Source organism: Paracoccidioides brasiliensis, assembly GCF_000150735.1.
Source record: "Paracoccidioides brasiliensis Pb18 unplaced genomic scaffold supercont2.2, whole genome shotgun sequence".
NCBI classification, from domain to species: Eukaryota; Fungi; Ascomycota; class Eurotiomycetes; order Onygenales; family Ajellomycetaceae; genus Paracoccidioides; species Paracoccidioides brasiliensis.
The window spans coordinates 2,692,033-2,717,879 of record NW_011371359.1 but is presented as its reverse complement, the minus strand read 5'-3'; the positions used below and the strand labels follow the sequence as shown (position 1 = coordinate 2,717,879).

Below are 25,847 nucleotides of genomic sequence, written 5' to 3'. Positions count from 1 at the left end.
CCCCCCCCCCCCCCCCCCCCCCCAAAGAAAAAAACAATGATCAGATATAACTAACGAACCATCAGAAAAACTCTCCAACATAGTCCGCTCCGTGTCCGTCAGCGACTCCTCAACACACCGCGGTAATCAAAATACCCCCACCCCTTGGGACATTAACGGGACCTCCAGCAACCGGCCCCTCGACACCCTCCACCACCATGACAACCTCCACAACCCCCAGCTAGCCATTCACCATAACCGCCGCCACAGCCGCGACACAAACAGCCAACGCGAGCGTATCGAACGCCTACGAACCCCCTCCACCTCCCGCCACCCACACTCCCGCTCAGATAGCGGCACCTCGGGGCCAGATTCCTACAACAACATTCACCACCACCACCACAGCAGCCACAATAATGTCGAAAACACAACCGGCCGCCGCCACGACTATGACGTCCAAGCCATGGAGTCGGACCTGCTGAATCTCAGCCCGCGGCCCGGAACGACGTCACTGTCCATCACGCAGGGGGTGGGCGTGAAGAATCCTATTCCCGCCCCGACGGTGACGGTTCGTAGCGAGTTTCCGACTATTTGTCGGTCGAGGACGCAGCAGGCACTAACATGTTTGGTTACGGTTGAGGTTCCGGGGCCAGATTGGGGGGGTTATGGTGGTGTTTTCGGTGGGTATGGGGAGGAGGGAAACGGGAATGGTGGTGGGAATTTGAATATGGGGGTTGGTGTTGGGAGGGGGGAGGAGGAGGTTGGTGGGAATGGTGGGGGGAGTGGTGGCGGGAGTGGGAATGCTAATAAGCAGGGGGCGCGAGGGTTGCCGGTTCATTATGAGGCGCCGGAGGTGTTGGAGGAGATTACGGAGCAGTTGAGGGTTAGGGTTGAGAATTGGCATGGGTTGGATTTTCAGAGGTGAGGATGACTGCGAAAGATTTCTCTTCTCTGCTTTCTTTCTTTTTTCTCTTCTTTTCCATTCTATATACTGAATACCCCTTCGCTGATCCAATTTACAGGTTTGGAAATCTCAAGTTGCACGGCGTGGTTCGTGTTGGTAAGGATCGTGCATCATGGCAGGAGCTGGAATGCTATCTGTTCGCAGAGATGCTTATTTGCGTCAAGGAGAAGAAGAATGGGCAGAATCAGTTTGAGGATCCCAGGACGAAGCGGAAGCTGACGAGGTGTACGCTTAAGGGATCAATTCTTATCAAGAAGCATTTGAAAGATGTAGATTCTGTGCCTGGTGAATTTCCCCTTTAAACTGCCCCTAAATTACTTGCTTGTCATTGATTGTACTAACCTCTAACAGAGGAACCAATCCTAACCCTAAATCTCTCCGTCGCCGAACTCCCATGCTTCCACCTCCAATTCCAATCCCGCAATCAACTTGAGCTTTGGCGACGCGCCCTCCTAGACCTGCACAATCCAGATGCAGACCGCTCACTCGCCCTTCCTCGTACTCACAACCAAGACTACAACTACGATCTCGACAACTCCGGTACCGAAGAAGACGACTACCGCACGCACCAAACCATCAAGCGCGTCTCTTCCACCACTTCTTCCTACGGCGGCGGCACCAGATCCAACAATACCGCCCTAACAGACTACACAAATTCCATCCGCGACGTCACCACCATCTCAACAACAAGCACCATCCCGCCAACCTTTCACATCCCCCTCGACCTTGTTGTTGTCATCCCCGTCTCCTTATCCATGCAGGGTCTAAAAATATCCCTCCTCCGCGACACCCTGCGCTTCCTCGTCGCCAATCTCGGCCCACGCGATCGGATGGGTCTTGTAACCTTCGGTTCTAGCTGCGGCGGCGTACCGCTCGTAGGCATGACGACGAAGATGTGGGGTGGGTGGCCGGCTATATTGGGAGCTATTAGACCGGTCGGGCAGAAGAGTTTGCGTGCGGATGTAGTTGAGGGGGCTAATGTGGCGATGGATTTGCTTATGCAGAGGCGGTCGAGTAACCCCATAGCGACGATTTTGTTGATTAGCGATTCGTCGATGGGGGAAGGGGAGAGTGTGGATTTTGTGGTTTCGAGGGCTGAGGCGGCGAAGTTAGTATTTTGTTTTACCCCTATACACTCACATAACACATCCCATAGCTACATTGATATACTGTACTGTACTGACATATTTCACAGAGTCGGAATCCACTCTTTCGGCTTGGGTCTGACACACAAGCCAGATACCATGATTGAGCTATCAACCCGCACCAAGGCGTCGTACACATACGTCAAGGACTGGATGATGCTCCGTGAGTGCGTGGCGGGATGTCTCGGGTTGCTGCAGAGCACGTCTCATCAAAATGTGAAGTTGAAGCTGCGGCTTCCTGAGGGTTCGCCGGCGAAGTTTGTGAAGATTAGCGGGGCTCTGCATACGACTAAGCGTGCAGCGGGGAGGGATGCAGAGGCTGCATTAGGGGATTTGAGGTTTGGGGATAAACGAGGTAAGCCAAAAGGAAAATGGGGAAAGGGAGAAATAAACTGTGGAATCCTTTCACAATACACAGCGCACTGCTCTAACTGCCGTAATTTAGACATCCTCGTCCAACTCGTCATAGCCCCTGACACAACAACCCAAGAACACCTCCCGCAAGATCCCTGGGAATCCATCGTCTCAGGCCTAGAAGCGCTCTCCGGCCCTCTTGACAGCGACGACCAACGAACCATCTCTGTCGAAGAAGTGCCCCTACTCCAAGCCGACCTGACATACGGCGATATCTTGCGCGACGGCCACTTGACACACTCTCCCCGCCCTTCATTGCTCGCCATTACTATGCTCCCGACCTCTCAGCGGAAATCGATATTGGGATCTGGACGCCCGACCACACCCCCAATCCCACCACACCCGTCAATCGTGCAGCGGCGCATGGAGTTGTTGACATCGGACATGCTATCGCGTGCCCTGACGCTTGTATCCCGCTCGCAGCAGGAGAGGGCGCAGCATCTGCTGACGGAGACGAGGAGTATTCTTAAGGGTTTGGGGAAGGGGGGGTTACCGCCTTTGCCGCAGCGTTCTAATAAGCAAAGCGGTAACAATAGCAGTACCAATAGTGGTTTCGCGAACGCCACATCCGAAGCGTTGACAGACACCACTGGCACAACCACCGGCAGCACGGGCACGAACCCGCCCTCCCCGCGCCCTTCAACCTCTCCATCTCCACGCGCCTCCTCCATCCCCCCACCGCCCCCTCACTCCTCCACCTCCACCTCCACCTCTGCCTCAACCCCGTCCCCGTCCCCCCCTTCATCGTCCGCCACCATAACCCCGACCCCCTCCCACCCCCACCCGCACACCATCGACCCCACTCTCCTAACAGCCCTAGACACCGACCTCGACACTGCTCTCGAATGGATAAACCACCCCGCGGTCTTTGGACGGGATTCGCGCAAGGCGGTGCTGCAGGCTATTGGTGTCATTTCATCGCAGAGGGGGTGTACGTTCCGCACGCCATCGGAGGCCCATTGGGCCGAGAGGGTTGAGGGTGTTAGGCGGATGACGGAGAGGTCGAGGGAGTGGAGGGAGAGGGAGGGGGGTGTTGGAGGGATTGTTGGGGAGGGGGTTGTGGCAGAGGAGTAAGAGGAGGGGGAGGTGTATAGACTTTTTGCTTGCTTTTGGGGTTTTTTTTTCCCCTCCTCTTTTTCCCCCCGGATCGATCGATCGATCGATTTGATATTGATTTTTATGCTTGTTTTTGCTCATTTTTTAACCCAGTTGCCTGCCCGTTTGGTATTTGATGTTTATGTTTATGTTTTTGCTGTTGAGATGGATAATCCCCCTTTTCCCTTTTCCCGTTTCCATGCGCTTCACCTCATGACCCCTATTTATACACATGCACAGAAAATATTCTCATTTCTTGATATTTTCTTCATTTTATTTTTATTTTTCCCCTTTTCTTTCTTTCTATTTCTTTTTCCTTTTTTTTCTTTCATTCTTTCATATGTATCATACCCCCTCCGCTTATTTTATCTCCCGCTTCCTGCCTTTCCTCTTCCTGCCTTTCCTCTTCCTTGTCTTCTCCGAGTGATATCTTTGAATTTCTCTTCCTCTCATATACATACACATATACACACATACATTTTGCTGGGATTTTGAAATGGATTTTATTGGTATCGGATGGATATTCCAAGGTTGTACCTGCGCAAGCAGGAAAGCAAATGTCATTTGATGCTACTTGTCAGTTTTCTGTATTTGTTTCCTTTTCTCTCCCCGCTTCCTTCGAGGAATGGTGTACTCTTCTTTGTATATATTTTTATTTGGATATCCTCTCAATTTGGCTATGTTTTGTATGTATCACTTTGTGCGCGTGGATTTCTACTGGTGAGCAGCCACAAAAAAAGAGGAGAAGAGAACAAAGAACTGTTTCATTTGACTGCCCCATGATATTTGCTGAGATTTCCCCGCCTTCTTTTTGCTTTTGTTTTTTTATCTGTTTTGGGTGATTTTTGTATTCAAAGTGGCTGATCCTACGGTTGCTGATTATTTTATTCCCCGCATGGAATTGCCTCTCTAAACTAGTTAGGTCGGTTTCGGGTATATCTGACATCCCCCCGGGGTACAACTTGAGAACAAAAAATAAAATATAATTTATTACAGACTTGACGTGTTGGAGTAGATTTGGAGAAAAAAGAACAAGAGCTTTGATGACTTCTACCGTCTTGATGACGTAACAAACATAGGAGAGCAATTCATAGTTAGTTAGCCTGGAGCAAAAACACAGCCGCTGTCCGTAGCTACAATAAGTCCGACTCACGCCAGACAACAACTCCCCCAACAGCTCCAGGTGCTCCCAAATCAGACGTGCGACCCGCGCGGGCAAAGCTATATCGTACCCATCTCCCAGCAAACCTCTTTCACGTGAGGATGCAAATTAGGGAGAACTATCCTCTACCCAGACACCAATAGCCAAACCAGAACAATGTCGTGTGGTGGAGGATCTGGCAGGGCTGTTACGATTCTCTCGCGATCCTTATTCCGCCAATCTCCTTCTGTAAGAACTACTATATGTACCGGCAACCTGAAGAAGGTGTTTGTGGGTGATACCCGGGCGAATTTGGCTACCTGGAGTTTGCGCCGGTGGTTGTCCTCCGCTCCAACGTCCCCTGCCACTCCCGCCCTCGCTCTCATATCCACCGCTGGTTCCAACCCCGCTCCGCTTCCCATACCCGCTACGCATTCCCGACAGCTGTGCGTTTGCTCTCACGCTTTCTCCTCACCACGGGAGCGCTCATTGAACACTCTCCGTCATAGCCTCGATCGTCAACGTACAGGCCCGGCAGTTCCAGCCTATTTTTATCGCAGCAGCACACATCATCCCTTGAACAGCGACACGTTTCTCCGCTTCCAAACACACGCAGACCTCCAGCGACCACTGCAGCAACAGCACTGTCGACCGTTCTCGCAATGGCACGGTCAACAGCAACAGCGACGACATGGTGAGGGTGGATATACGTATCGGACATTTGATGGGCGGGGAGGATATGGACAGGGATATGGTGGCGGTGGAGGTGGAGGTGGCGGAAGAAGATGGTGGATGTATTACCAGTTAATGAACTTCTGGGAGCAGCATAGATTGGTGATTATATGCGGGGGATCCGTGATAGTGGTGTTTTACGCGTGGAATTTGGAAGTTGTGCCTGTGAGTGTGTTTTATATGTACACTCTCTTTTCTTTCTCTCACTCTACACACACAGTCCTTCATGGTTTCTTCCACCATCTCGAATCAAGAATTGCTATTTCAAATTTGAGCAAAAAAAAAAAAGTGCTCATTTTATATTTCTTTCTATATATCTAGATGACCGGTCGCCTCCGCTTCAACTGCATCTCCAACGAATTCGAAATGCGATACGGCAAGCAAGCCTACGAAATGGTTGTGCAGGAATACCATGGACGTCTCCTGCCGAACTCGCATCCGCTGGTTAGATATGTCGACAGCGTTTTTCGCCAGCTGATTCTGACGAGCCATCCACAGCTAGGCAAGGGGGATGAGATGCTGAAGAGGCTGAATTGGAAAGTGCATGTTATTGATTCGCCGGAGATGAATGCGTTTGTATTACCGGGGTATGTTCATCTCCCCCCTTTTTTTCAATATCCCTATAATTGGCCTTTTTCTTTTTCTTTTCTTTTTTCTTTTCTTTTTTTTCACCATCCCAATCTGCTCACCTTGTATATACTGCAGAGGCAACGTATTTGTCTTTACTGGTATCCTGCCTATCTGTCGTGATCGAGATGGTCTCGCTGCGATATTGGGCCATGAGATCGCGCATGTCCTCGCACATCATATGGCGGAGCGCCTTAGCTCCAAAATTGTTGTGGTTATTGCGACGGTCGTGGTATCGAAGCTGTTTGAGGTGTCAGAAAACTTGATGTCGACTATTTTTAATCTGATTCTTTCTCTGCCCAACTCTAGGGTGCAGGAGGTGAGTTCTATTCGCTCTCAACTATTTTTATCTTTTGCCCTCTAGATATTCCTGGCACTGTGAAGGAAAAAGGGAGGGGCGCCAGTTTCTATGTTTGTGGTTCCCAGTTGTCCTTGCTAATATATTACTATTGACGAAAATAGTTGGAGGCGGATCAGATTGGTTTGAGTACGTCCCGATCCATCTATGAATATTTTTGCAGTGTGGTAGACATATCTTCTAATCATGAGTGTTATGGCAGTGATGATGGCGAAGGGCTGTTTTAAGCCCGAGGCTGCTGCTGCATTGTATGTTGTCTTACATCTCTCTTCTCCTTGAACCTCACTTGCTGGAATTTCTCATGCTGACAAGGTCTTCTCCCACTCCAGATGGAGCCGGATGCAGCAAGCCGAAAAGAGAGCGCCTATGCATATATTATCGACGCATCCTTCGGTGAGTTTGCGTATCAGCTCTCTTTAGTGGAACATATATATACTAATGGAGCTGTATGCAGAGCGGGACACGGATGAAGGCTATTCAGGAGCTGTAAGTAGGGGCCTCTATACTTTTATCAGTGTATTTGTTTATTTTTGGAGAGTATGAATATGCTAACATTACTCCTCCAGGCTCCCGGAAGCAGATCTAGCGTATGATGATAGCGGTTGCGGGGTGACGGGGCGATACGGTAGGTCATTGTTGCCTGAATAGAGTAGCCCCTGAATCTCATCCAGGTTTTTGGACAGGAGGACTGACTGACATTTTTCTGAGTGTAGCCGGTAGCTTTGGACAGGCATTTAACTCGTTCTGGTAGATATACCGAGCAACTAACTGGACTTGTACTATATTTTATAGAGTGAAATGAACCTATATGCTGTTCATGGGTTCGCGATGCGATTCTGTTCAGTAATCAGTAATCACAGAAGCCATACACGGTATCCCCTCCCCTATAACTATGTGCGTATTTGATACCGTATTACTCTTCCGAAGTGCTGTGTAATCATCGTATTATTCTGCCGTATCGATACCAGGTGCAAACAGAGCAAACACCCGCCGTTGGAAGCTTCACGAATAGACTCAGGAGACAAAAAGTTCCAACACCCACAGCCGGCAACACAGCAGCAGCATCTGTTCTCGATATCTGCTCTGTGTATACGAGACACCTCTCCCTCTCCCACCCGTTGACCAACGAGGAAGAGATCAACCTCCATCCATGTCGTTGTCAATTCCCAGCGCCCCAAATGCTGGGCTGTTCAAACAGGGCTATACAAGGTATGCAATTCTACTTTGGAGGGCTGCCCACTGCTCTCTCCCTGCCAGGATCTCTCCACTGGATACTGGATGGTGATATGTTGATATCTCACTAAACCCATGCATGTATCCTCTTATTCCTGTATGCTTGCCTATTGCCTATAACTTCTCCTAATTCCTCTCATTTCCCTCATCATTCCTATACTCCGAACAGGAAAATCTCCCTCCTATCAAGCATTTAAATCTCAATATAAAAAGTACCGAAATATCCAACCTGCTAACTGTCCACCCCCCTCCCAAAACAGCCATGACGCCGAAGACGGCGCCGTCCTCCGCAATATCGAAGCATGCCGCTCCATCGCGCAAACAGTACAGACATCCCTGGGCCCCAACGGCCGCAACAAAATCATCATCAACCACCTGCAAAAGTTGACCCTAACATCGGATGCCGCTACTATCCTTCGCGAGCTCGAGGTTGTCCATCCCGCAGCCAAACTGGTTGTCATGGCTAGCCAGCAGCAAGAGGCCGAGATGGGCGACGCGACGAATTTGGTTATTGTGCTTACGGGCGAGTTGCTGAAGAAGGCGGAGGAGCTGCTGAGGATGGGGTTGAAAACGAGTGATATTGTGCTGGGATATGAGAAGGCTCAGGGACTTGCGTTGAAGTGTTTGGATGGTGAGTTTATTACATTATATATATAAATCTGTTGTGGCATAGCGACTTGTGTGGCTGATTGTGTTGTTATATGCAGACCTCGAGGTGGATAGGCTCAAGGAACTACGGTCTACATCAGAGTTGAGCAAGGCAGTTAGAACTGTCATTGGGAGCAAACAGTCCGGCTCAGAAGATATCCTAGCCCCGCTTGTCGCAGAGGCCGTCCTGACGGTCCTCCCGAAAAACCCCGCTAACTTCAACGTCGACAATGTGCGCGTCGTCAAGATCATGGGCGGCAGCCTAGATCAATCCCGAGTCGTCAAGGGCATGGTGTTCGGCCGTGAACCGGACGGAACCATTAAAAAGGCCAATAAGGCCAAAGTCGGCGTCTTCAGCTGTCCCATCGACATATCCCAGACAGAAACCAAGGGCACAGTCCTCCTCCACAACGCCCAGGAAATGCTAGACTACACCAAGGGCGAAGAAGCCCGCCTCGAAGCCACCATCAAAGAACTCTACGACTCCGGCATCCGCGTTGTTGTCGCCGGCTCCACAGTCGGCGAGCTAGCAATGCACTACCTAAACCGTTTCAACATCCTCGTCATCAAGATCCTCTCCAAATTTGAACTACGCCGCCTCTGCCGCGTCGTCGGCGCCACGCCCCTCGCCCGCCTCGGTGCCCCCATGCCCGACGAAATGGGCTCCATCGACGTCGTCGAAACACTCGAGATAGGCGGTGATCGCGTCACGGTCTTCAGGCAGGAGGATGCAGGCGCCGTCACGCGAACAGCCACCATCGTCCTGCGCGGCGCGACGCAGAACCACCTCGATGACGTCGAGCGCGCCATCGACGATGGCGTCAATGTCATTAAGGCCGTGACTAAGGATCCGCGCCTGGTGCCTGGAGCGGGTGCCACGGAGCTCCAGCTCGTCGAACGCGTGTCTTCCATTGCGGATAAGACGCCCGGTCTCCCGCAGTATGCCATCCGTAAATACGCGGAGGCATTTGAAGTTATCCCGCGCACGCTGGCGGAGTCTGCCGGGCTGGATGCTACGGAGGTTCTATCGCATCTGTACACGGCGCATCAGCAGCGTCGATCAGCAGGGGGTAACAAGAAACAACAGGCCGTTAACCACGCTGTGGGTGAGGAGGTGGAGGAGGTGGAGGAGGAGGAGGATGAAGATGAAGAGGAGGAAGTAGAAGAAGAGGAAGAGTCCGAAAACGCCAGCTTGTCTGAGGATGAGGAGCCATATTGGACGACCGGCGTTGATTTGCAGGCGTCTTCCGCTACGGGAACAATCGATGCGGTCGAAGAGGGGATATTGGATCTACTTGCTTCCAAGGCGTGGGCTATTAGGTTGGCGACGGAGGCGGCGCGGACGGTGCTGTCGGTTGACCAGATTATTGTGGCGAGGCAGGCGGGGGGCCCGAAACCGCCGGGGCAGAATCCTAATTGGGATGAAGATTGATGGGGGTGAGTTGAGTGGAATGCCACTTTTTGAAAAGGGGTTGACGGTTGTTTGTGGTTGTATAGTGACAATGACAAACTTGGCTCTCTTTTTACTTCTTGCATTTTAGAGATTAATTTGAATGGAAGATTTCCTTTTTCTGACACTTTTTTCTTCGCTCCTAGTTCTGGAAGAAGGGGATGGATAAAAGGGTGACTATGGTGGTTTTGGATTGGGGTCGGTATATTATGTACTTTAATTTCATTGAGCACATCGGTCTGCACGATGCTTAAATAAGGTGATTATTTTGTCATTCGCGAATAGGATACATTTTGTACCAAACTCTGGGCGGCTGAGTGCTAGTTCAAGGGCACAAGTTGTCCAACGCCCAGTGTTGTCTTTTGCATCTTTAGCACCAATGAGGCCAAAACGCAGTAGTCCATGCTCTTCCTTCACAAATACAAAAGAGTCATGGGAGTGTCATATTCGTGAAAGTCGTAAAAGAGACCAAAATGACTCTGAAGAAATAATCAGAAAACACATTGTGCAAATAACAAAGATAAAATAAATAAAATAACAAGAAAAGGAAGCCTGTTCAAAGCTTATGGCTTTCACCTTGGCATGCGGTGTGATTTTGCGAATAGACTGTCCCATTTAACCCCCCCCCCCCCCCCCCCCCACAGCATCTGCACTGCACAAGCCTGTGAATTATTTAATTATTTAATTATCTTTGGAGTATTTGAGGAACGAGCATGGCGCATACGTGACTCCATCGCTTGCATGGCGAAAGCGGCACAATGATGATAGCTGGCATTGGAGAGGTCTAAAGATTGAATGACGGTGTTTCGACGCGCAGTAGTTGGACGAAATACTTAAAGGCGGACGCTGAGACAAGGAGGAATTGAGATGACTTCTTTGCGCAGTTCATCCTCTGCCCTTCGCAACAGTAGCTTTCCCCCTTCCATTCGCCGTAGCTGGCCGGCGTTTGGGTTCATGATGCTCACACAAACATCGTAGATTAACTTTATATAATGTTGAAACCGAAGAGGAGCCGGATCGGAAAAACTTTATCGGAAGTCGTAATTAAATAGCATGTAATGACGGACAGTTATCAATACGGCAACAATACATTCACATCACGTGCCGTCACTGCCTGGAATTTTCAACGTTCGAACTGAATTCAAGCTTTATAGAACCAAAAAGAACCGGCTCAATTTCCCCGTTCTGTTCTTCATACTTCTTCCTCTGACGGCTGCCTGATCCTGGCCACTTGGAGCCTCTATACCTCAGCAGCCATGTCATTGCCTTCACAATCCGCAGCGCGATTTTGCTGCAACGTCCTCCGCCAATCCCCGTCCCTCCGTCTCTCCTCGCACACATACCTCCTCTCTCAATCCAAGCGGATAGCCCCCGCTGCTGTTGGAACAAGACGATGGCAATCCACCCAGGCCGCTGAGGAGGCTCCTATGAATCCGAAAATTACACAAATCGTGGACCAAATAAGTCAATTGACGTTGCTTGAAACTGCCGATTTGGTCTCATCCTTGAAGGTTGGTTCAATTGATCCAGTCACAGCGTCCCTTTCCACGCTAAAGACCCATTTCCGTGATGCCATTCTGGAGTGGGAAGTAGACGCATTGCATTGCGTGGATGGCGATGCATGTATCCATCCGTCTGGGTTTTAAAGTTCCCGCGGAATTGGGGACCTTTTTTATAGGTGGAACATTCAAATAAAAATATCTGACCATAATGCCAATTCTATCTAGTCTCGTCTTAACATCCCCGATCTACCAATTGGCGGATTTGCAGCTGGAGCTGCAGCTGGAACAGCAGCTGGTGGAGCCGCCCCGGCTGCCGCCGTGGAAGAGGAGGACGCCGCCCCAGCCGCCCAGGAGAAAACGCTATTTAACTTGAAACTGGAGTCCTTTGACGCGGCCTCGAAGCCTAAGGTCATTAAGGAGATTAAGTCGCTGCTGAGCCTGAGTTTGGTTGACAGCAAGAAATTCGTGGAAAGTGCCCCGAAGGTGATGAAGGAGTCTGTGCCCAAGGAACAGGCTGAGAAGATTGTTAAGACAATGAAGGATTTGGGGGCCAAAGTTGTCATGGAATGAATTTTTTTTTTCTCTCGATGGATCCGCGAGCCTTTCCACTTGTTTTCGCTATCATCTAATCTATCTCCTGGAGTTTAAACGGGTGGAATAGAATCTTGCTGGCTGCATGATTGGGGGTTGCTCTACTCGGCTCTCGATGTGTATGAGTGTAGAGGCAGTATGTTGTACATTATCATTTTGGTCACGGGATTCATTATTGTTGTTCTATCTCATTTTTACTTTATTTATTATTTATTTTTGTTGTGTTTTTCCCGGAAATCGGTCGATCAAGCCCGTATGTTGTTCAGCTGTCGATTCCAAAGGGACAGAATCAAGCTCAACTGATGCTGCAAGGGCCAACGTTCTACTGCCTTGAGCAGCAGCAGCAGCAGCGAACGCAACGGCAATTTCCTGCAATCTCAGTGCTATCAGCCTCGTAGTTGACTCCGGCGCAGTCCAATCTTGGTCGCTAACTCTGTATGAACTACTCCGCAGCTACGTACGGTTGACATTTACCAGTTATAGTTAACGTAGTCCGACACCTAACCGATCACGACACCTAACCGATCAAATTTTCATCCTTATTTGACAATTTTTTAAATTGAGCAACAACCACGAGAGATTTTATATAGAAATTATATAGATTAGATCCTTAGGTCTGTTGGCACTGCCTAATAGTGTGTCCGGGTGTATTACACTTGCTGCAGGTGGGAGGTCTTCGCTTTCTACCTTCCGGATTTGGATCCTCCATCCAAACCTCCGTACGTTCAGGAGGCTCCAGAGGCTTAGCCATCCTAGCTAGAGCTTCTTGAGCCGTAAGGATTCCTTCCTTAGCTATATAGAAACGTGATTTCTCTCTCTTACGCTTCTGCTTAGCATTGGCAGCTCTCAGCTCCATGACTTCCTTGGTCAGTAAAGCAACATTATGCATGGCCGTATGACATCCCTTCACTAGTTGATCAAGAGCCTGATTTGTAGGACTAGAGAGAATTTCCGTACAGCGTTTGATTCTGCTGCTCTGCCGCTCCAACTGAGTCACATTGCGAGGGGTCTTGGGGGTCCAGGAGGATTGAGATCCGTGAGATCCGTGAGCTGACCCCGGGGGGGTAGGAGTATGAAATTGAGTATGTAGGCGAGTAAGAACCTCATCTGGATTGTATGGCACTAGGCCTGTGGCTTTGAATCCGTTCTTTATAGTTATATCCTTCATAGCCTCCTGTCTAGCTGTTGTATAGCTGGCTAGAAAGTCCTCCTTGTCAATATAACTGATTCCTAGTCTCACGCTTTGTTCCACCCTCTTGCCGTACGCTCTCTTTAATGGTGAAAAGCAGCTCACATCTAGTGGCTGTAATAAATGAGAGGAGTGTGGAGGCATATATAATGATATAATGCCGTGATCCAGACAGAATTTATCAAATCTGGCCGTGGCATGACTGCCATGCCCATCCAACACAAGCAGTCTATATCTGCCCTTCGTACAAGCTTTAGTAGCTCCGTTAAAGACCTTCCGCAGCCAATCAAGGCTAAGAGCGTCCGTGGTCCATCCCTTCTCACTAACGCCAATTGTCCAATCCTTTGGCAGCTGCTTGTACCAGGAGGCTTGATGAAGCTTGCCCTTAAAGATAATCATAGGAGGTAGAGCCCAGCCCGTAGCGTTAACTGCCTCGATCACAGTTGCCCATTCTCTATTCCCTGGCTGTAAAAGAGATGGCCTGCCAGCTCTCTCAGCTCTAGTAACCACCCAGGATGTTGAAATAACCCCCATTGTAAAGCCAATCTCATCAAAGTTATAGATATCCTCTGAAGTAATTCCATACTTCTTTATTGTACGATCCATCAGGGTAAACCATTCGTATATGATCTTTGAATCCTCGCATTGAGCTCGCTGATAGTCGTACTTGCGTGAGAACTTCATCTTTAGTTCAGAATGCCGTTGTATAAATCTTTCTACCCATCTTCCTCCCACGGTAGTTGTAGTAGTGGATTCTCGCGCCTCAAGTAGTAGATTAGCCATTTCTCGTACGGTCGCGATCCGGGGAGGCTGTCCTCTCTCATCCATAGAGAGTATCCATTGAACTAGAGATTCCTCTTCAGTAGAGGTCAGCTTTCGATTTTTTAGTTGAGCATTCGTGTACGTGGTTCCACCGCGTAGTCTATCGTAAAGCGTAGTATAAGGAAGCTCGTACGTCTTAGCAGCAACGCGAATAGATGAAATTTGCTTAGTTTCATAATCTTTAATAGCTAATAAGAGCCTGGCTTCTTGATTAGAAGGTTCTTTGCTAGGTGTGGCTGTCATATTGAATGATTTAATAGAGTGGGTGATTGGGACGAAAATTTGATCGGTTAGGTGTCGTGATCGGTTAGGTGTCGGACTACGTTAACTAACGGCAGGATCTGCTTACTCAGCATCACGATTAACTCTCTCAACAAAACTAACAAAAATTGTCCGTTCTCCGTCTCGACCTCATAGAATGAAGCGCGTTCCTCTGAGCTATTCTCGGCTGTGCTCCTGTTTCTGCTTCTTTGACATTTCACTTCTATGAATATCTACAGGCGAGTGTAGGTTTTCTCTTCACACCCCTCCTTGAGTGCCCTTGTGTCCAAAGTTTAGCTAGAAATAATGTTCTTCTTGCGATGTATGCGGCAACGACGCTGGTGGTCCATGTCCCCTCTCTCAACCATTGCCGCCAAACAATTCCATGTTTCCTCTTCTCGTACACTTATGAGAGCACCTTCGACCCAAAAAACAATGGGGAAACTCAGGTGTGAATCCATCTTGCCGCCGGGGTCTGGCACCATCAGGTTAACAATGAAGGAAGCGGAATCTTTGGTTAACAAACTTCCCCGTTCGCTATTTGAATTCGCACTGCCAACTGGCGAACCCGAAAGGTTAGACTTGGCAATGTCAGTCGCTGCAGAACTCATAAGAATCGCAGCAACGCGTGGTGCAATGCATGGGAACGATATATTAAATCAAGAAGCAGGTGAACCGACATCGAGTACCCTGATCAAATCCCCGTTAATCCACTGGCTAACCACTTTGCAGATCTAACTATACTATCTAGAATTGCATTTATTCTCTCCAAACATCCCGATTATCGAGCCGTAGCGGAATGGTGGTTGTATAGGCTGGCAGAGTCCATGGAGCCGTTTGCGATCCTCTACATTGTCAACAGACAATTCGCTGCTGGCCCCATCAAGAGGACGGTTTTGATTGATTACCTGGAATATTTCGCTCAGAGGCATCTGGTTGACGCAATGGTGCTCTACGGTCAAATTCTACACGAGAGGCATAATCGCACCGAGGAGGCACTCGTTCTTTTCACAGCGGCAATGGAGATTTCCGTGCCGACTGCGAGGGAAACAGACAGTCTAGATCAAGACCTGTACAGTGTCCTCGGCATCCCCCAAGCTTGGGAGATGTATGCCTCCGTGAAAGCGACCACGGGGGATAAGCAAGGCATTCGGGAGGCCGTGGAAATGGGTGCCTTTAAATTAGACCATCCTACGGCCTTCAAATTCCTCGCCAAGATCGTCGCTGAAGAAGGTCACCTAGACAAATATGAAGAATATATGACCAAGGCTGCCATGGATTGTGATGCTGAGGCATGTCATGAGCTTGGGTCATTTTATTTGGAGCTTTATTATGACGGGAAAGGACGAGATAAACCCCCCGGGCCTTCGAAAGGGCAAGATGTGTGCCCCAAGGACCTTGTCGCTAGAAAGTACACCAATAGGGAACTTCTCCAGAATGCGATAGATTGGCTTGAAATCGCTAGCACAGGTGGTTGGGGCCCCTCTGCCCTCATCATGGCCACTCTCCTACGCGAGGAGGAAAAACCTCACAAAGGATTGCGGTATCTAAAGATTGCAGAGGAGGACGAAAATTCTGCGTCCAGGGCGAAAGAAGTGCGGCTCATATATCTGGACAAGACTTTCAAATTGAATATTGAGCAAGAGATCTTAAGTAAACAATTTACAAGGTTTGATTGACCAACTAGGTCTATCATGAAGTTTTCCTTTCCCTCCATGGTCCCGGAATGATCTACCAACGAATGGGTATTTTATTACGTTACCCCTGACACTTCGGTTTGGGGCGAATAACGAGATGCTCTATAAGATTTAGCAGGTACATTTTGTCTTTCATTAACCACTAGGGCTTAATATTGGAGCTTGCCAATCAAACTAACAGAAGCAATTTAGTTGAAATATATCCCAATTTACCTATATATAAGATCTTCCCGCCACAGGAAACGACAAAGATAATAAAATATGACAGGGGATTTTGACTCCAATAATCCTTTGCATCCGTCCATTCTCAGTTTTCGAAACCTGATGTATTCTCACCGACGATCAATCCAAAACAAGGCCCGTGGTGAGAGTTCTGCAGGGTGTCCAGTCTTCGATATCATCGTCGCTGGCGCTGTCCGTGCTGTCCGTGTCCATCCCTTGCCGTCATCCCCGAACTGTCTCTCACCTGTAAATCCCCACAACACCCAAGGACCTCAATTTCTCTGTCAATAAGGATATTGGCTGCAGACCGGGAAAGTCCCTCTTATGAAACACTTGAAAAGGCTGAGAATAAACTTCGTGAAGGATTGGAGAACACCCCAATTGCAAAGCTTCATGGACATCCATGAGCTGAAACCGTAGCCGATAACGGCCTACCTTGCCAATGGAAAGGTTGGTAAAAACAAAAAAGGTCGCAGGCATAGATGCCGGTGGGTTGGGAGATTGCAAACGACCTGAGGTTTCTCTAAGGGCAGAAGCCGAGTATATTGCTTGATTTGGTGCTGATCGAGGGTGGGGAGGCGCATTGGTTGGATCGGGATCTTCATTGACAGAAAATGGACTTGCGTGACAGTTGCCGCCTAGTGTCCTGCCAGCTGACAAGTTGCTGTCAGTGTCGTTGATTTCCCCACGGTCAGCTTGCTTGGAATGATGCTTCGCATTAGCTTCCCCGTGCTCCTTTGCGATTGGAGATAAGTGGCAGGAAACAATGTACTGTTTGCTTGCAAGTTGCATCCTGTCTTCCACCGACTCCGGAGAGAAATCGGTCATCAACAGCTGAACGACTGGTATCGGATCCATGGGTCGCCGCCATCTATCTTCAGGTTCACAGGCACGAGCTGCTATAGGTTGCTGGCGCACAAAGAGGCATAGGCGAGAATGGGAAACGGTGCCTGGTGCTTGATTTGGCGGCGGAGTCCTGGGACGAACTGTGGATCTATTGGTTCCGAATTGATTATTATTAGAAGGGGATGCTCTCTTATGGCGGGTATGCTGGTGGTAACAGGGTTCACCGTTCTATATCATCATCTCCGCCACTTTCTGGAAGTTTTCCTTTGCTTTCCAGGTCGCCAGAATCAGCTCCTCCCAAGTTTTTGAAAGGAGCGCTATGTGGGTGTTCAGTTGAACCTTCCGACATTAGGTGTGTTGGCTCTGAGGTGAAAGATGGCGTATCTAATGGCGCCTTCTCCCTTACCGGAGGGTTGGTTGAATAGGAAGCTCCCAAAGGCGCACCTATTGGAGCGTGGTCCGGACTCTGCGCATCCGTTGGCAAATTCCCAGAATGTGGGAAATTTGCATATGAAGGAGGTGGGGAGCGTGAGGGTGTTGAATCGCGATGTGCTGCTTGGGGGTTGGTAGTTGGGGTGGGGGAGTTGTGTGGATTATCTTGATCCATTCTAACCCCTCGATATTCTGCGCCGTGATGGATCCGTCCTTTAGAACCAAGTCGCAGATATGGATGACTACAACGAAGCGAGTCACAGTCCTTGAATTTCACCTGATAAATCCGTGTTCACTTTTTTATCTTGCACCTTGTTCTATGTGCTCGTTGATGATATGACGTTGATGCAGTCGCTTCAAGCAGGTGTCCGAATTTGGATTGCGGCTGCTGTGATTGAGTGGCTAGTAATGATTAAAGCGTACAGGAGCACCTACACTGGATAAGATATCGGTTCGGGTCATGAATCTATCCTTGGGAGAAGGCCGGGTATATATATAGATAAGAAACCAAGATTCAGTCCTATTCTACGACGACGCCTGATAACTTAAGAAGCCCCTGACTTCCTTCATTCCGTTCACTTCATACAGGAGCGTGCGAGTTGGAAGGCTGGGCTTCCGCTAGAAACGGAACCTGTGCTGGGCTCTTCTGTCTTAGCTGTGTGTAAGATATGCACAGAGAAGGTTTGACTCAACCTAGAGCCTGGATTCGTAGCCTCGTCCATTTTTCTCTCCCCTCTTTTCAGACAGAAGCTCACCGTAGAAGACCTCGTCACTCCACGCACCCGGGTAGGGATTGTGGCCTGATTGTGCGTGCATTTGGCATTGAAACCTACCCAACGTTGCCGCTAAATCCGCGCATTGATATGGCCTGAGGGATTTGCTAAACCCTGATCGTTTCCTGGGGTTAGATTGGAGGGAGCGTCCATGAGGAAACTTCAAAATGAAGAAGAAGAAGAAGAAGAAGAAGAAAACAAATACGGGGCAACAGGGATGACAGGGTGTTGTTGTTCCACGAACCCAGTGGGCCGTTGCGCCATTATTTTCATTTGGCTGAACTACTGTAAGGAGGGGAGCATGGGACGGACGCATTCCTGGAGATATGCACGACGCACTTTTCGTCCCCCCTATCGGCGAGAAGCCATGAAGAATGCCCTCGGTTTGATGCATGCACATATTTGTTTTCGGAGTCAAAATCTTCTAGCGAAAGTTGGCAGCTAGCTTGAGAAGTGGAACACAATGTGACTATAAAAGATAATGCATCAGATGCGGCATTGAGAGATGTATTCTGGACATGGACGTGATCCTTACGGGTCTGGGTTGGTGCGTTCTAGGGTCTCTGACTTCAGCTGCAAAAGCCCAATCAAGGTCGATGTTGAGTGTGAGCTGTTAGAACCCTGGTTCAAGTGACGGGAGGAAACCGTTCGGTGGTCTGTTGTGGGCCTGCATGATCTGCTGTCTGCCATCTGCCATCTGCCTGTTTTCGTAGTTCAGGATAGTTAGTTTCGATCGATAGCCTCCAGAGGGCCCGAGTCAGTTGCCTTCCGCATGGAAGACGCTCTTTTGGCTTCAAAAGGCCAATTTCATCTATAGTTAAGAGTCTCTCTCCGTGCAAGTTTATTTCAATCCCTTGACTGGCGAAACAGATGAGCCGAGTGTTTCATCTGGTGATACAAAAACGTAACCTTGACAGCTTGCTCGGTGTCTTTCTTGAAGTCTGCCTCCACCAAAACCCCATTAACTACGGAGTATAGTTCGTTACGTATCCGCGGGTATGTCAATCATAACCATTTTCTAAACTATGTAGCCAAACGAGGTTGCACTTTGCTTTTGAAGGGTCATTCTTTTCTTTTCTTCTTTCTTTTGATCAACCATCGAGTCATCGACTTCTGGTTGTTACACCGCAGCAAGCCGACCCTCTTGCAAAGCGTGGCGATACAGTCTGAACAAATCGTGGCAACACAAAGGGAAGAGCAATCCGTGAAGTCCCTGACTTCATTCGCTGGTCCTCCGACTTTGATTTGGGGGCCTCAACGCTGAAACTTGACGTGTGCAACGACTACAGGGGAACATGTCGAATAGAGATTGGGGTTTGGACTTGGTTGCTGGTTCGTTAGATCTGGCATTGCTTCTGCCCAAACATCTGCTATCATGAAAGCCGCTGAGCTTTGTAGAGTTAACAATCACATTCAGCGAGATTCAGAAGTTAGCGGACACGGGAACTGAAATTCGGTGTTTGGCATCTCCATCTCGCGTCACGATGCCGCTGTCGTATTTCCCAAAAGAACTGTACGTCGTAGAGCGCAACTTGCCCTACCCTATATCCGGATTCACTTGGCTATGATTAATATCTGACTCCGGGCTATGAATGTTTCCTGGTAGGTTAGCAGTTACCTATGTTATGGACAGGCAGGAGTTGACATACCACATTTTAATGTCAGTTCTCTCGTACTTTTACCGGACAAGTGAGAGGCTGGAGGTGTGTCATTGCAACGGGGCGGAGAGGCTTCCACAGAATGGGACATCCCTGCCTTTGGACCCAGGAACTGAATGCTACCAACTGTGAAAGTCGGGTGGAATGCTTCGGATTGTGGTTGGTGGTTTGATAGAAGCAGAGGTTGACGCACTCGCTGGTAAAACTTCAAAAACCTCAGGTAAAGAGGAGCAAGGGCTAAAACTTGAAACTTGAAACGAACTGACAGAAAAAATTACAGTTCACAGCTTTTAGAGATTTGAACAGTGAGAAACCTCGTAATCATTTGTTGGATACGAGGCGCAAAATTGTAGATAATGTCGTTAATTCAGGTGTAAGGACGAACTCTAAATCAAGAATCACAGAAAAAATCTATATTACAGTTCGAATTAAATCGCTAACCACAGATTTGTGTATCAACACGATAGAAATACAACATGCCAGGGTAATAGCACAAACAAGGCTATGCAGTTAAAGATTTAGCAATACTAAACACCCCACAAAATGCTCAAAGATAGGATGCACTTCGCCCATCATCAATTTTCTAGCAATAACATGTAGCTCCATAACAGAACTCCGGTGGTCACACGTCCATAGTCATATGGAGTTGTTGGTTCGTGGTCAATTGAAACGTAATTGACGATAGAATTCAACCCGGCAGTCTGTTTCTCTTTGACATCGCTCTCCTCATACACTTGCAACAACCCCCTTAACTCGCACGTCAGGATGTATGAAGCGATTTGGGTGTGGGATAGGAACTTCCATATTGATATCTAACAAGGTGCAAGTAGCTTTTCACTTTTAGCCCCCAGCATCTTCCACTGGATGGTATTTAAGTGGAAAATATCACGAGCACTGCGATCACGGTAGCGGTGAAGCGCAGGCATGAGCCTGCTGGGTGGTCTTCGCTTCGGAATTTCTAATAGAAACCAGACTGATAATGTTCGATGGAGAGACGCGGCCTAGAAAATAACTATATAATCACCCAGGCCTGTTCAGGGTTGGAAATAAACTGCAGGGTCAACCTCCATCCAATAGCGGCCTTCCAAAGGCGTAATAAGATTCTTAGAGACCTCTGTCCCATAATCACAATCGCGATTCAAGTTCATCATCGCGACGGAAGGAAGGTATGGGTGTGAATCTCGGGGATATAAACCAGGATCAATCGTTCCGAAACCTTTTTCGAGATATATCATCATGAAGCGCCGTTCCGAACGTTCCCAGAAAATAATATGGCCTGTGTTTACCCACCTTTCAGTTTCCCCTGTGTCGCTGTGAGCACTTCCTTCTACAGGGCCCCGGATCCGTTCACAGAGGTAACCCAATTGCATCAGATACAAGTTCCTGGCATTTAACATCGTCGGTTCGCCGTACTGATAGTGGAGAGCACGAATTAGACCCAAAGATGAGGGTGATTGTGCGTGCGTTTCGTTAAATGAAGCACAACCGGAGAATTTAATAGGGGAGCACTGAGGACACCAGACAAACTCGTGAACATTGCCTTCTTCATCCTGTTTAGATCCAATTGGAATCTCGGAGCCCTCGAAATCGTGTAATAGATTAGCGATTATGGAAAGCTCCGTCAGCGACTTGGAAGATCCGTGCAAAAGAATTTCTTCAAAGAGCCGCTCTGAGCCCTTCGACAATCCTGACAGGTTTAGATTAGGATCGCGGCTAGACTGTTCAGCGCCCATCAGCCAGTGATCTGCCCATAAATCCAGATCAGCTGCTCTGACATGATGTCCTCCACCGTCTGGATGCCAGGTAATACCAAGTCTTCTTTCTATAGATGACAATTCTTCATGCAAAAGCATGGTCATCTTCTCACTTGAAATAACGTTTTGCAAGGCTCCGCTATCATCCTGTTGAAGCAACTTCTTCCAAAGTGAGGGAGACAAAATATCGTTTAGATCAGCAATCGTCGACAGTTGCTTTGCAAACTCTACTGCTCGTTTCCCGAATCCCGCCCTGAGAATGGCCATCAGGAAATGCGATATTAACGATTGAACCAAAGAGTTGGAGGGATCGCTCTGTAGTCTCGCTTGAACAGTAGGCCAGAAGTCAAACAACCCCCTGGAGTCCCCCATAACGCCAAGCAACTGGACATACTGGCTGTAGACATAATGCGGAGAAGAGCCATCAGATTTCAAGAGTAACGATAGTAAACTCGGATATGATGTCGGCATCCCTTTCTCATCTAGGCCAGTGACGACCTCTCGCATAGGACCCAGGTCAACAGCAGGGCTCGCCCACACACTCGACTTAAAACATAGATAGAGGTTTCGGATGACGTCTCTAGCAGAACGGGCAGGTAGAGAATCATACCTGCCGGCAACGTAACTTTGGATGTAGGATCGAAGAGCCGCGGCTGAAAAGTGCTGTGCAGCTAATTTCATGCCAAAGATCAGAAGATGTTGCGGTATTTGAATCTTCAATAGATCAAATCTTGCAAAAATGGCATTCAAAGTTATTAGGATTTTCTCAGGCGGTTCATATTGACCACAGTGCTTCAAAGCACCCACTAGGGCCTTAGTGTTTTGCTGCAACTCACGGATTACCGAAGGAAAGGTTAAATACCTCTCACATATGGCATGTATTTTCGGCAGTTCAGCAGCATTCTGGAAGTAAACTGGATCAAATCTGTCAACGGGGGGAGTAGATTTGTTAAAAACGTTATTGGGTACGGAGGATGAGTTGAATATTGTCCAGGTCTCTGGTAATTGGGGCTGGGCAAACGCTGCTGCTACATGCTTTTCGAGAGTCTCGGAGGAGTACTGGCTATTCGGCGCTTTTATAGTCCCTGTTACTGCAAATCGGAGCAACTGTGACGCTGACGGTTCTGGACGCGGCATTGACCTTCGCTGTTCGAGTTTGAGGCGAGCATACGACACTTTGCCCGGGAGGTGGTAACTAGAAGTGAAGCGACAAAACTGGGGCTTCGGTGGGAGCCATAATCGGCAAACAGAGAAGCCCAACATAAGAAGCTCTCCTCCGGGGAATTGAATAACCAAAGCTATCAGGAGAATGCGGCCATTATAGGGGTACCAGTTGCTAAGGTTGTATGTAGTTAAAGCTCGTAGATAAAATCGGACGGTTGGATGATTCCAACGGATGAATAATAAATTACATCAAGGGAACATCCGTCACGCCGTTACGGACACAAAGTTACAAGCTGGTCCTGATTAGGTTAGTTAGCTGTAATTCTTGCTGAGTCATCCCTCCATTCCTGCAACTTCAACTTTATCCTTCATTCATCCATCTATCTATTCACACTCAAAGCAATCGGAACCAGCATTCTATAATCTACCATAGCCCACGCGCGGAGCAGTGCTTTTTGCATGCAACAATGACAGACCAAAAGAAACAGCAAAGTCCTGTCACAGACATTCCCGGTACCCCAAAACTGACAAGGCGGCGAACCACCAAATATGAGACCAGTGAGGCGAATGGCAGTTCTTCTGCATGTCCTGACGAGACTCCCGTATCAGATGCTGCTGCGGGGCCTTCATCTGCTGAACCTGAAAACAGCAAGGTAGCGGATCCTGCTGTCTCCAAGACCGAAGATATGAGAAACCGTTTCAAGGCGCTTCAAGCGAGAGCTGTAAGTATTAAGCCTCCAGCTGTCCCTCCCCAACACCACCATGATATTTTATGTTCATTTGCTGACAAAAATATAGAAAAATGCTTCAGAGAGAAATTTGAAGGAAACAGCTGCGGAGTCGCAGCGACTAGCGACAGATCCTGGCCTTCTCTCCAGTATATCTCGGAAACATGCGTTCGCGTCGCATAACCTTCTCAAGGCAGATACTGAAGCCCAAGGCGAGGACTTTGAGCGAAAGCGTGCTTGGGACTGGACCATTGACGAATCCGAGAAATGGGATAAACGCATGGAAAAGAAACAGAGGCATAGAGACGACACTGCTTTCCAAGACTACCGACAAGATGCTCGGAAGATCTATAAGAGACAAATCAGGCATATGCAGCCAGACCTTGAAGCATACGAAAAAGAAAGGATTATTGCCGTAGAAAAGGCTGCAGCAAGTGGCAAACTTCAGATAGTAGAGGCAGAAGACGGCGAGCTTGTTGCTGTTGATAAAAATGGCACCTTCTATTCCACGGCCCATTCGGTGGATTTCGCAGAGAATAAACCAGATCGCGCTGCAGTTGATAGGTTGGTGGCAGATTTGAGGAAGGCAGAAGAAATTCGCCTGAAGAAACGCAAGGACCGTGGCCGTGGCGATGAGGAAGATGATGTCACTTACATCAATGACCAGAATAAGAAGTTCAACCAACAACTGGCGAGATTTTACAACAAGGTAAGCCAAAGACGACTATTATGTATATCCAGCTCCTGTTGCGTCATGTACTTACATTTATCATTTAGTATACTGCAGAGATTCGAGACAGTTTCGAACGAGGTACCATGATTTGAGAACAGCGGCACAAGCTAGATGAATACCCATTGTTATTATTATTATACAGCTCCGGGAGTAAGGAGAAGAAAAATCTCCCTTTCAAATAATATACAAAGCACGCTTTCTCCCAGACGCAAATTCCAAGGAGATGTAATGATCTAAGTAAGCTTAAAGCATGGATCGCCTCCAACCTTTCGTTGCTAGAGTCTCAATCTTTTTGAGTCCTACGACACCCTGGACATCGTCGTCACCAATAGCCTCCACCACGGCTTCACCTACGATGTTGACGTTCAGCGGCTTCGCGGTCATCATTCCTAGGGACGAGAGTCTTCCGCCAAGGAGCCCGTTCACTTCTGAACCCACGATCCCGCCCAGCGCAATCGGCAGAGTCAATTTACGTGACGAATCATACATGAAAGTCGGTCTCATGAAAATACTGCGGAGGTCAGAGAGATTAGAAGATATGAGAGCTTCGGCATCTCTCTTTGTTGTGAGGTATCTTTCCGGAACCATAGGAGCTCCGGCAGCGGCTGATATGAAGACAAATGTCGGGACATGCTCGTATGAAGCTTCTTGAGCTAGAGCAACCACTATGAAAGAGACATATTAGCAAGGCTATTCCAGACCTTAAAATCAATAGACAATCCATAGTCTTAAACCAACCTGAGTCCCGATTCATAAGTTCATATGTTAACTGGCCGCCCGATTCTCCAGAAAGCAACTCTTCCCCTTCTTTCCTTTGTAGAGGATTCTGGCTCCCAGGCCGAGATGGGGCGAATATTTTACGTAGTCCACTCACTATCGATTCTCTCCCCTGTAAAATGCCTTTGTAATCCGCTTCTAGTAGTATTCCCATTGAATGGACGACCGCAGAAGTATATTTGAGGAATGGCTTGTAGGTGGCCGGTTTGAGGATATCAGCCTTGGCCCATTCCACGGACTTTGCCCATTGTGGAGGCTGCGGAGACGATGTAATAGTATCCCAGGCTGGTTCGCCGTGTCGACTAGAAATGAAGAACATTGGTCACGCTTTTGCATGTATGCGGAGCCGTCTGGATTGTAAAGGGTAACAAATTACCTCAATGACACTACCTCCCAGCCTCTTGCTACGGCTGATTTGCATATTCTTGAACCTATATAATCTGTTAGAAATGGAGACTAAAATCGATATGGTAGAGCAATTGTTATGAATTGATGATGGTGATATATTCTTATACCTAAAAATCCACTTCCGCCCGCAACAACTATTCTCTTCGCCGCGGCCATCTCCCTTCCAGCAGGAGGAAATAGTTTGAACTAAGCCGTAAAAGCAAAACTAACACCACTGATCATTTTACTAACAGTGTACGAGAACTGGTACGTGGTTCCTCTAAGCTTGAGAAGCTCTTCTGAGTTGATATTTAACGATATCGTATTGTTTTGTGACGACAGACTCCGGACCGAAACTCTACATCACGTGATTATGGAGTTTAAACCAAAGATCTTTCTCTTCTGCTTGAACCGAATCATAAATCGAATCATAAACTAAAACATCATCCCAAATTCGAAGTACGAGTCGCACCTCGAGATCTTCAAGTGTCCAATACCTCTGAACTGCATCGTTACTTCAACAGA

The 25,847-nt window shown here is 48.3% G+C and overlaps 10 protein-coding genes across 10 annotated transcripts in view; 5 read left to right on the top strand and 5 right to left on the bottom strand.

The window, feature by feature from the left end:
* Window positions 1-3,576, top strand: part of PADG_02058 (uncharacterized protein) — a gene marked incomplete at both ends in the record, with an annotated part of 4,570 nt that extends 994 nt beyond the window's left edge. Inside the window, 6 exons of the mRNA XM_010758884.1 lie at window positions 66-663; window positions 727-900; window positions 1,002-1,228; window positions 1,295-2,051; window positions 2,139-2,443; window positions 2,534-3,576. Of these exons, the coding sequence (XP_010757186.1) occupies window positions 66-663; window positions 727-900; window positions 1,002-1,228; window positions 1,295-2,051; window positions 2,139-2,443; window positions 2,534-3,576 (3,104 nt within the window). The remainder of the gene's footprint in view (window positions 1-65; window positions 664-726; window positions 901-1,001; window positions 1,229-1,294; window positions 2,052-2,138; window positions 2,444-2,533) is intronic.
* Window positions 3,577-4,915: 1,339 nt separating this feature from the next.
* PADG_02057 (T-complex protein 1 subunit theta) lies at window positions 4,916-9,768 on the top strand (the record flags this gene model as incomplete). Its single annotated transcript, XM_010758883.1, has 12 exons — window positions 4,916-5,635; window positions 5,792-6,057; window positions 6,176-6,416; window positions 6,560-6,584; window positions 6,658-6,703; window positions 6,785-6,848; window positions 6,910-6,941; window positions 7,022-7,090; window positions 7,436-7,522; window positions 7,586-7,664; window positions 7,902-8,319; window positions 8,396-9,768. 12 exons carry the CDS (start codon window positions 4,916-4,918, stop codon window positions 9,766-9,768), a joined length of 3,420 nt encoding a protein of 1,139 aa, XP_010757185.1.
* A 240-nt stretch (window positions 9,769-10,008) lies between these two features.
* On the bottom strand, window positions 10,009-10,742 carry PADG_11360 (uncharacterized protein; the record flags this gene model as incomplete). Its single annotated transcript, XM_010759610.1, has 2 exons — window positions 10,009-10,197; window positions 10,632-10,742. 2 exons carry the CDS (start codon window positions 10,740-10,742, stop codon window positions 10,009-10,011), a joined length of 300 nt encoding a protein of 99 aa, XP_010757912.1.
* Window positions 10,743-11,042: 300 nt separating this feature from the next.
* On the top strand, window positions 11,043-11,858 carry PADG_02056 (ribosomal protein L7/L12; the record flags this gene model as incomplete). The annotated part of the gene is made up of 2 exons (XM_010758882.1): window positions 11,043-11,297; window positions 11,514-11,858. 2 exons carry the CDS (start codon window positions 11,043-11,045, stop codon window positions 11,856-11,858), a joined length of 600 nt encoding a protein of 199 aa, XP_010757184.1.
* Window positions 11,859-14,646: 2,788 nt separating this feature from the next.
* PADG_02054 (uncharacterized protein) lies at window positions 14,647-15,830 on the top strand (the record flags this gene model as incomplete). Its single annotated transcript, XM_010758881.1, has 2 exons — window positions 14,647-14,821; window positions 14,884-15,830. 2 exons carry the CDS (start codon window positions 14,647-14,649, stop codon window positions 15,828-15,830), a joined length of 1,122 nt encoding a protein of 373 aa, XP_010757183.1.
* Window positions 15,831-16,190: 360 nt separating this feature from the next.
* PADG_11359 (uncharacterized protein) lies at window positions 16,191-17,523 on the bottom strand (the record flags this gene model as incomplete). Its single annotated transcript, XM_010759609.1, has 3 exons — window positions 16,191-16,260; window positions 16,315-17,064; window positions 17,141-17,523. 3 exons carry the CDS (start codon window positions 17,521-17,523, stop codon window positions 16,191-16,193), a joined length of 1,203 nt encoding a protein of 400 aa, XP_010757911.1.
* A 518-nt stretch (window positions 17,524-18,041) lies between these two features.
* On the bottom strand, window positions 18,042-18,385 carry PADG_11358 (uncharacterized protein; the record flags this gene model as incomplete). Its single annotated transcript, XM_010759608.1, has 2 exons — window positions 18,042-18,246; window positions 18,327-18,385. 2 exons carry the CDS (start codon window positions 18,383-18,385, stop codon window positions 18,042-18,044), a joined length of 264 nt encoding a protein of 87 aa, XP_010757910.1.
* A 2,428-nt stretch (window positions 18,386-20,813) lies between these two features.
* PADG_02052 (uncharacterized protein) lies at window positions 20,814-22,796 on the bottom strand (the record flags this gene model as incomplete). Its single annotated transcript, XM_010758880.1, has 1 exon — window positions 20,814-22,796. The coding sequence occupies one exon, from the start codon at window positions 22,794-22,796 to the stop codon at window positions 20,814-20,816; it is 1,983 nt and encodes a 660-aa protein (XP_010757182.1).
* Window positions 22,797-23,164: 368 nt separating this feature from the next.
* Window positions 23,165-24,250, top strand: PADG_02051 (pre-mRNA-splicing factor syf2; the record flags this gene model as incomplete). The annotated part of the gene is made up of 3 exons (XM_010759384.1): window positions 23,165-23,419; window positions 23,496-24,134; window positions 24,203-24,250. The coding sequence occupies 3 exons, from the start codon at window positions 23,165-23,167 to the stop codon at window positions 24,248-24,250; spliced, it is 942 nt and encodes a 313-aa protein (XP_010757686.1).
* Window positions 24,251-24,401: 151 nt separating this feature from the next.
* On the bottom strand, window positions 24,402-25,499 carry PADG_02050 (ubiquinone biosynthesis protein COQ11; the record flags this gene model as incomplete). The annotated part of the gene is made up of 4 exons (XM_010759383.1): window positions 24,402-24,823; window positions 24,897-25,237; window positions 25,312-25,366; window positions 25,451-25,499. 4 exons carry the CDS (start codon window positions 25,497-25,499, stop codon window positions 24,402-24,404), a joined length of 867 nt encoding a protein of 288 aa, XP_010757685.1.
* Window positions 25,500-25,847: the final 348 nt, after the last annotated feature.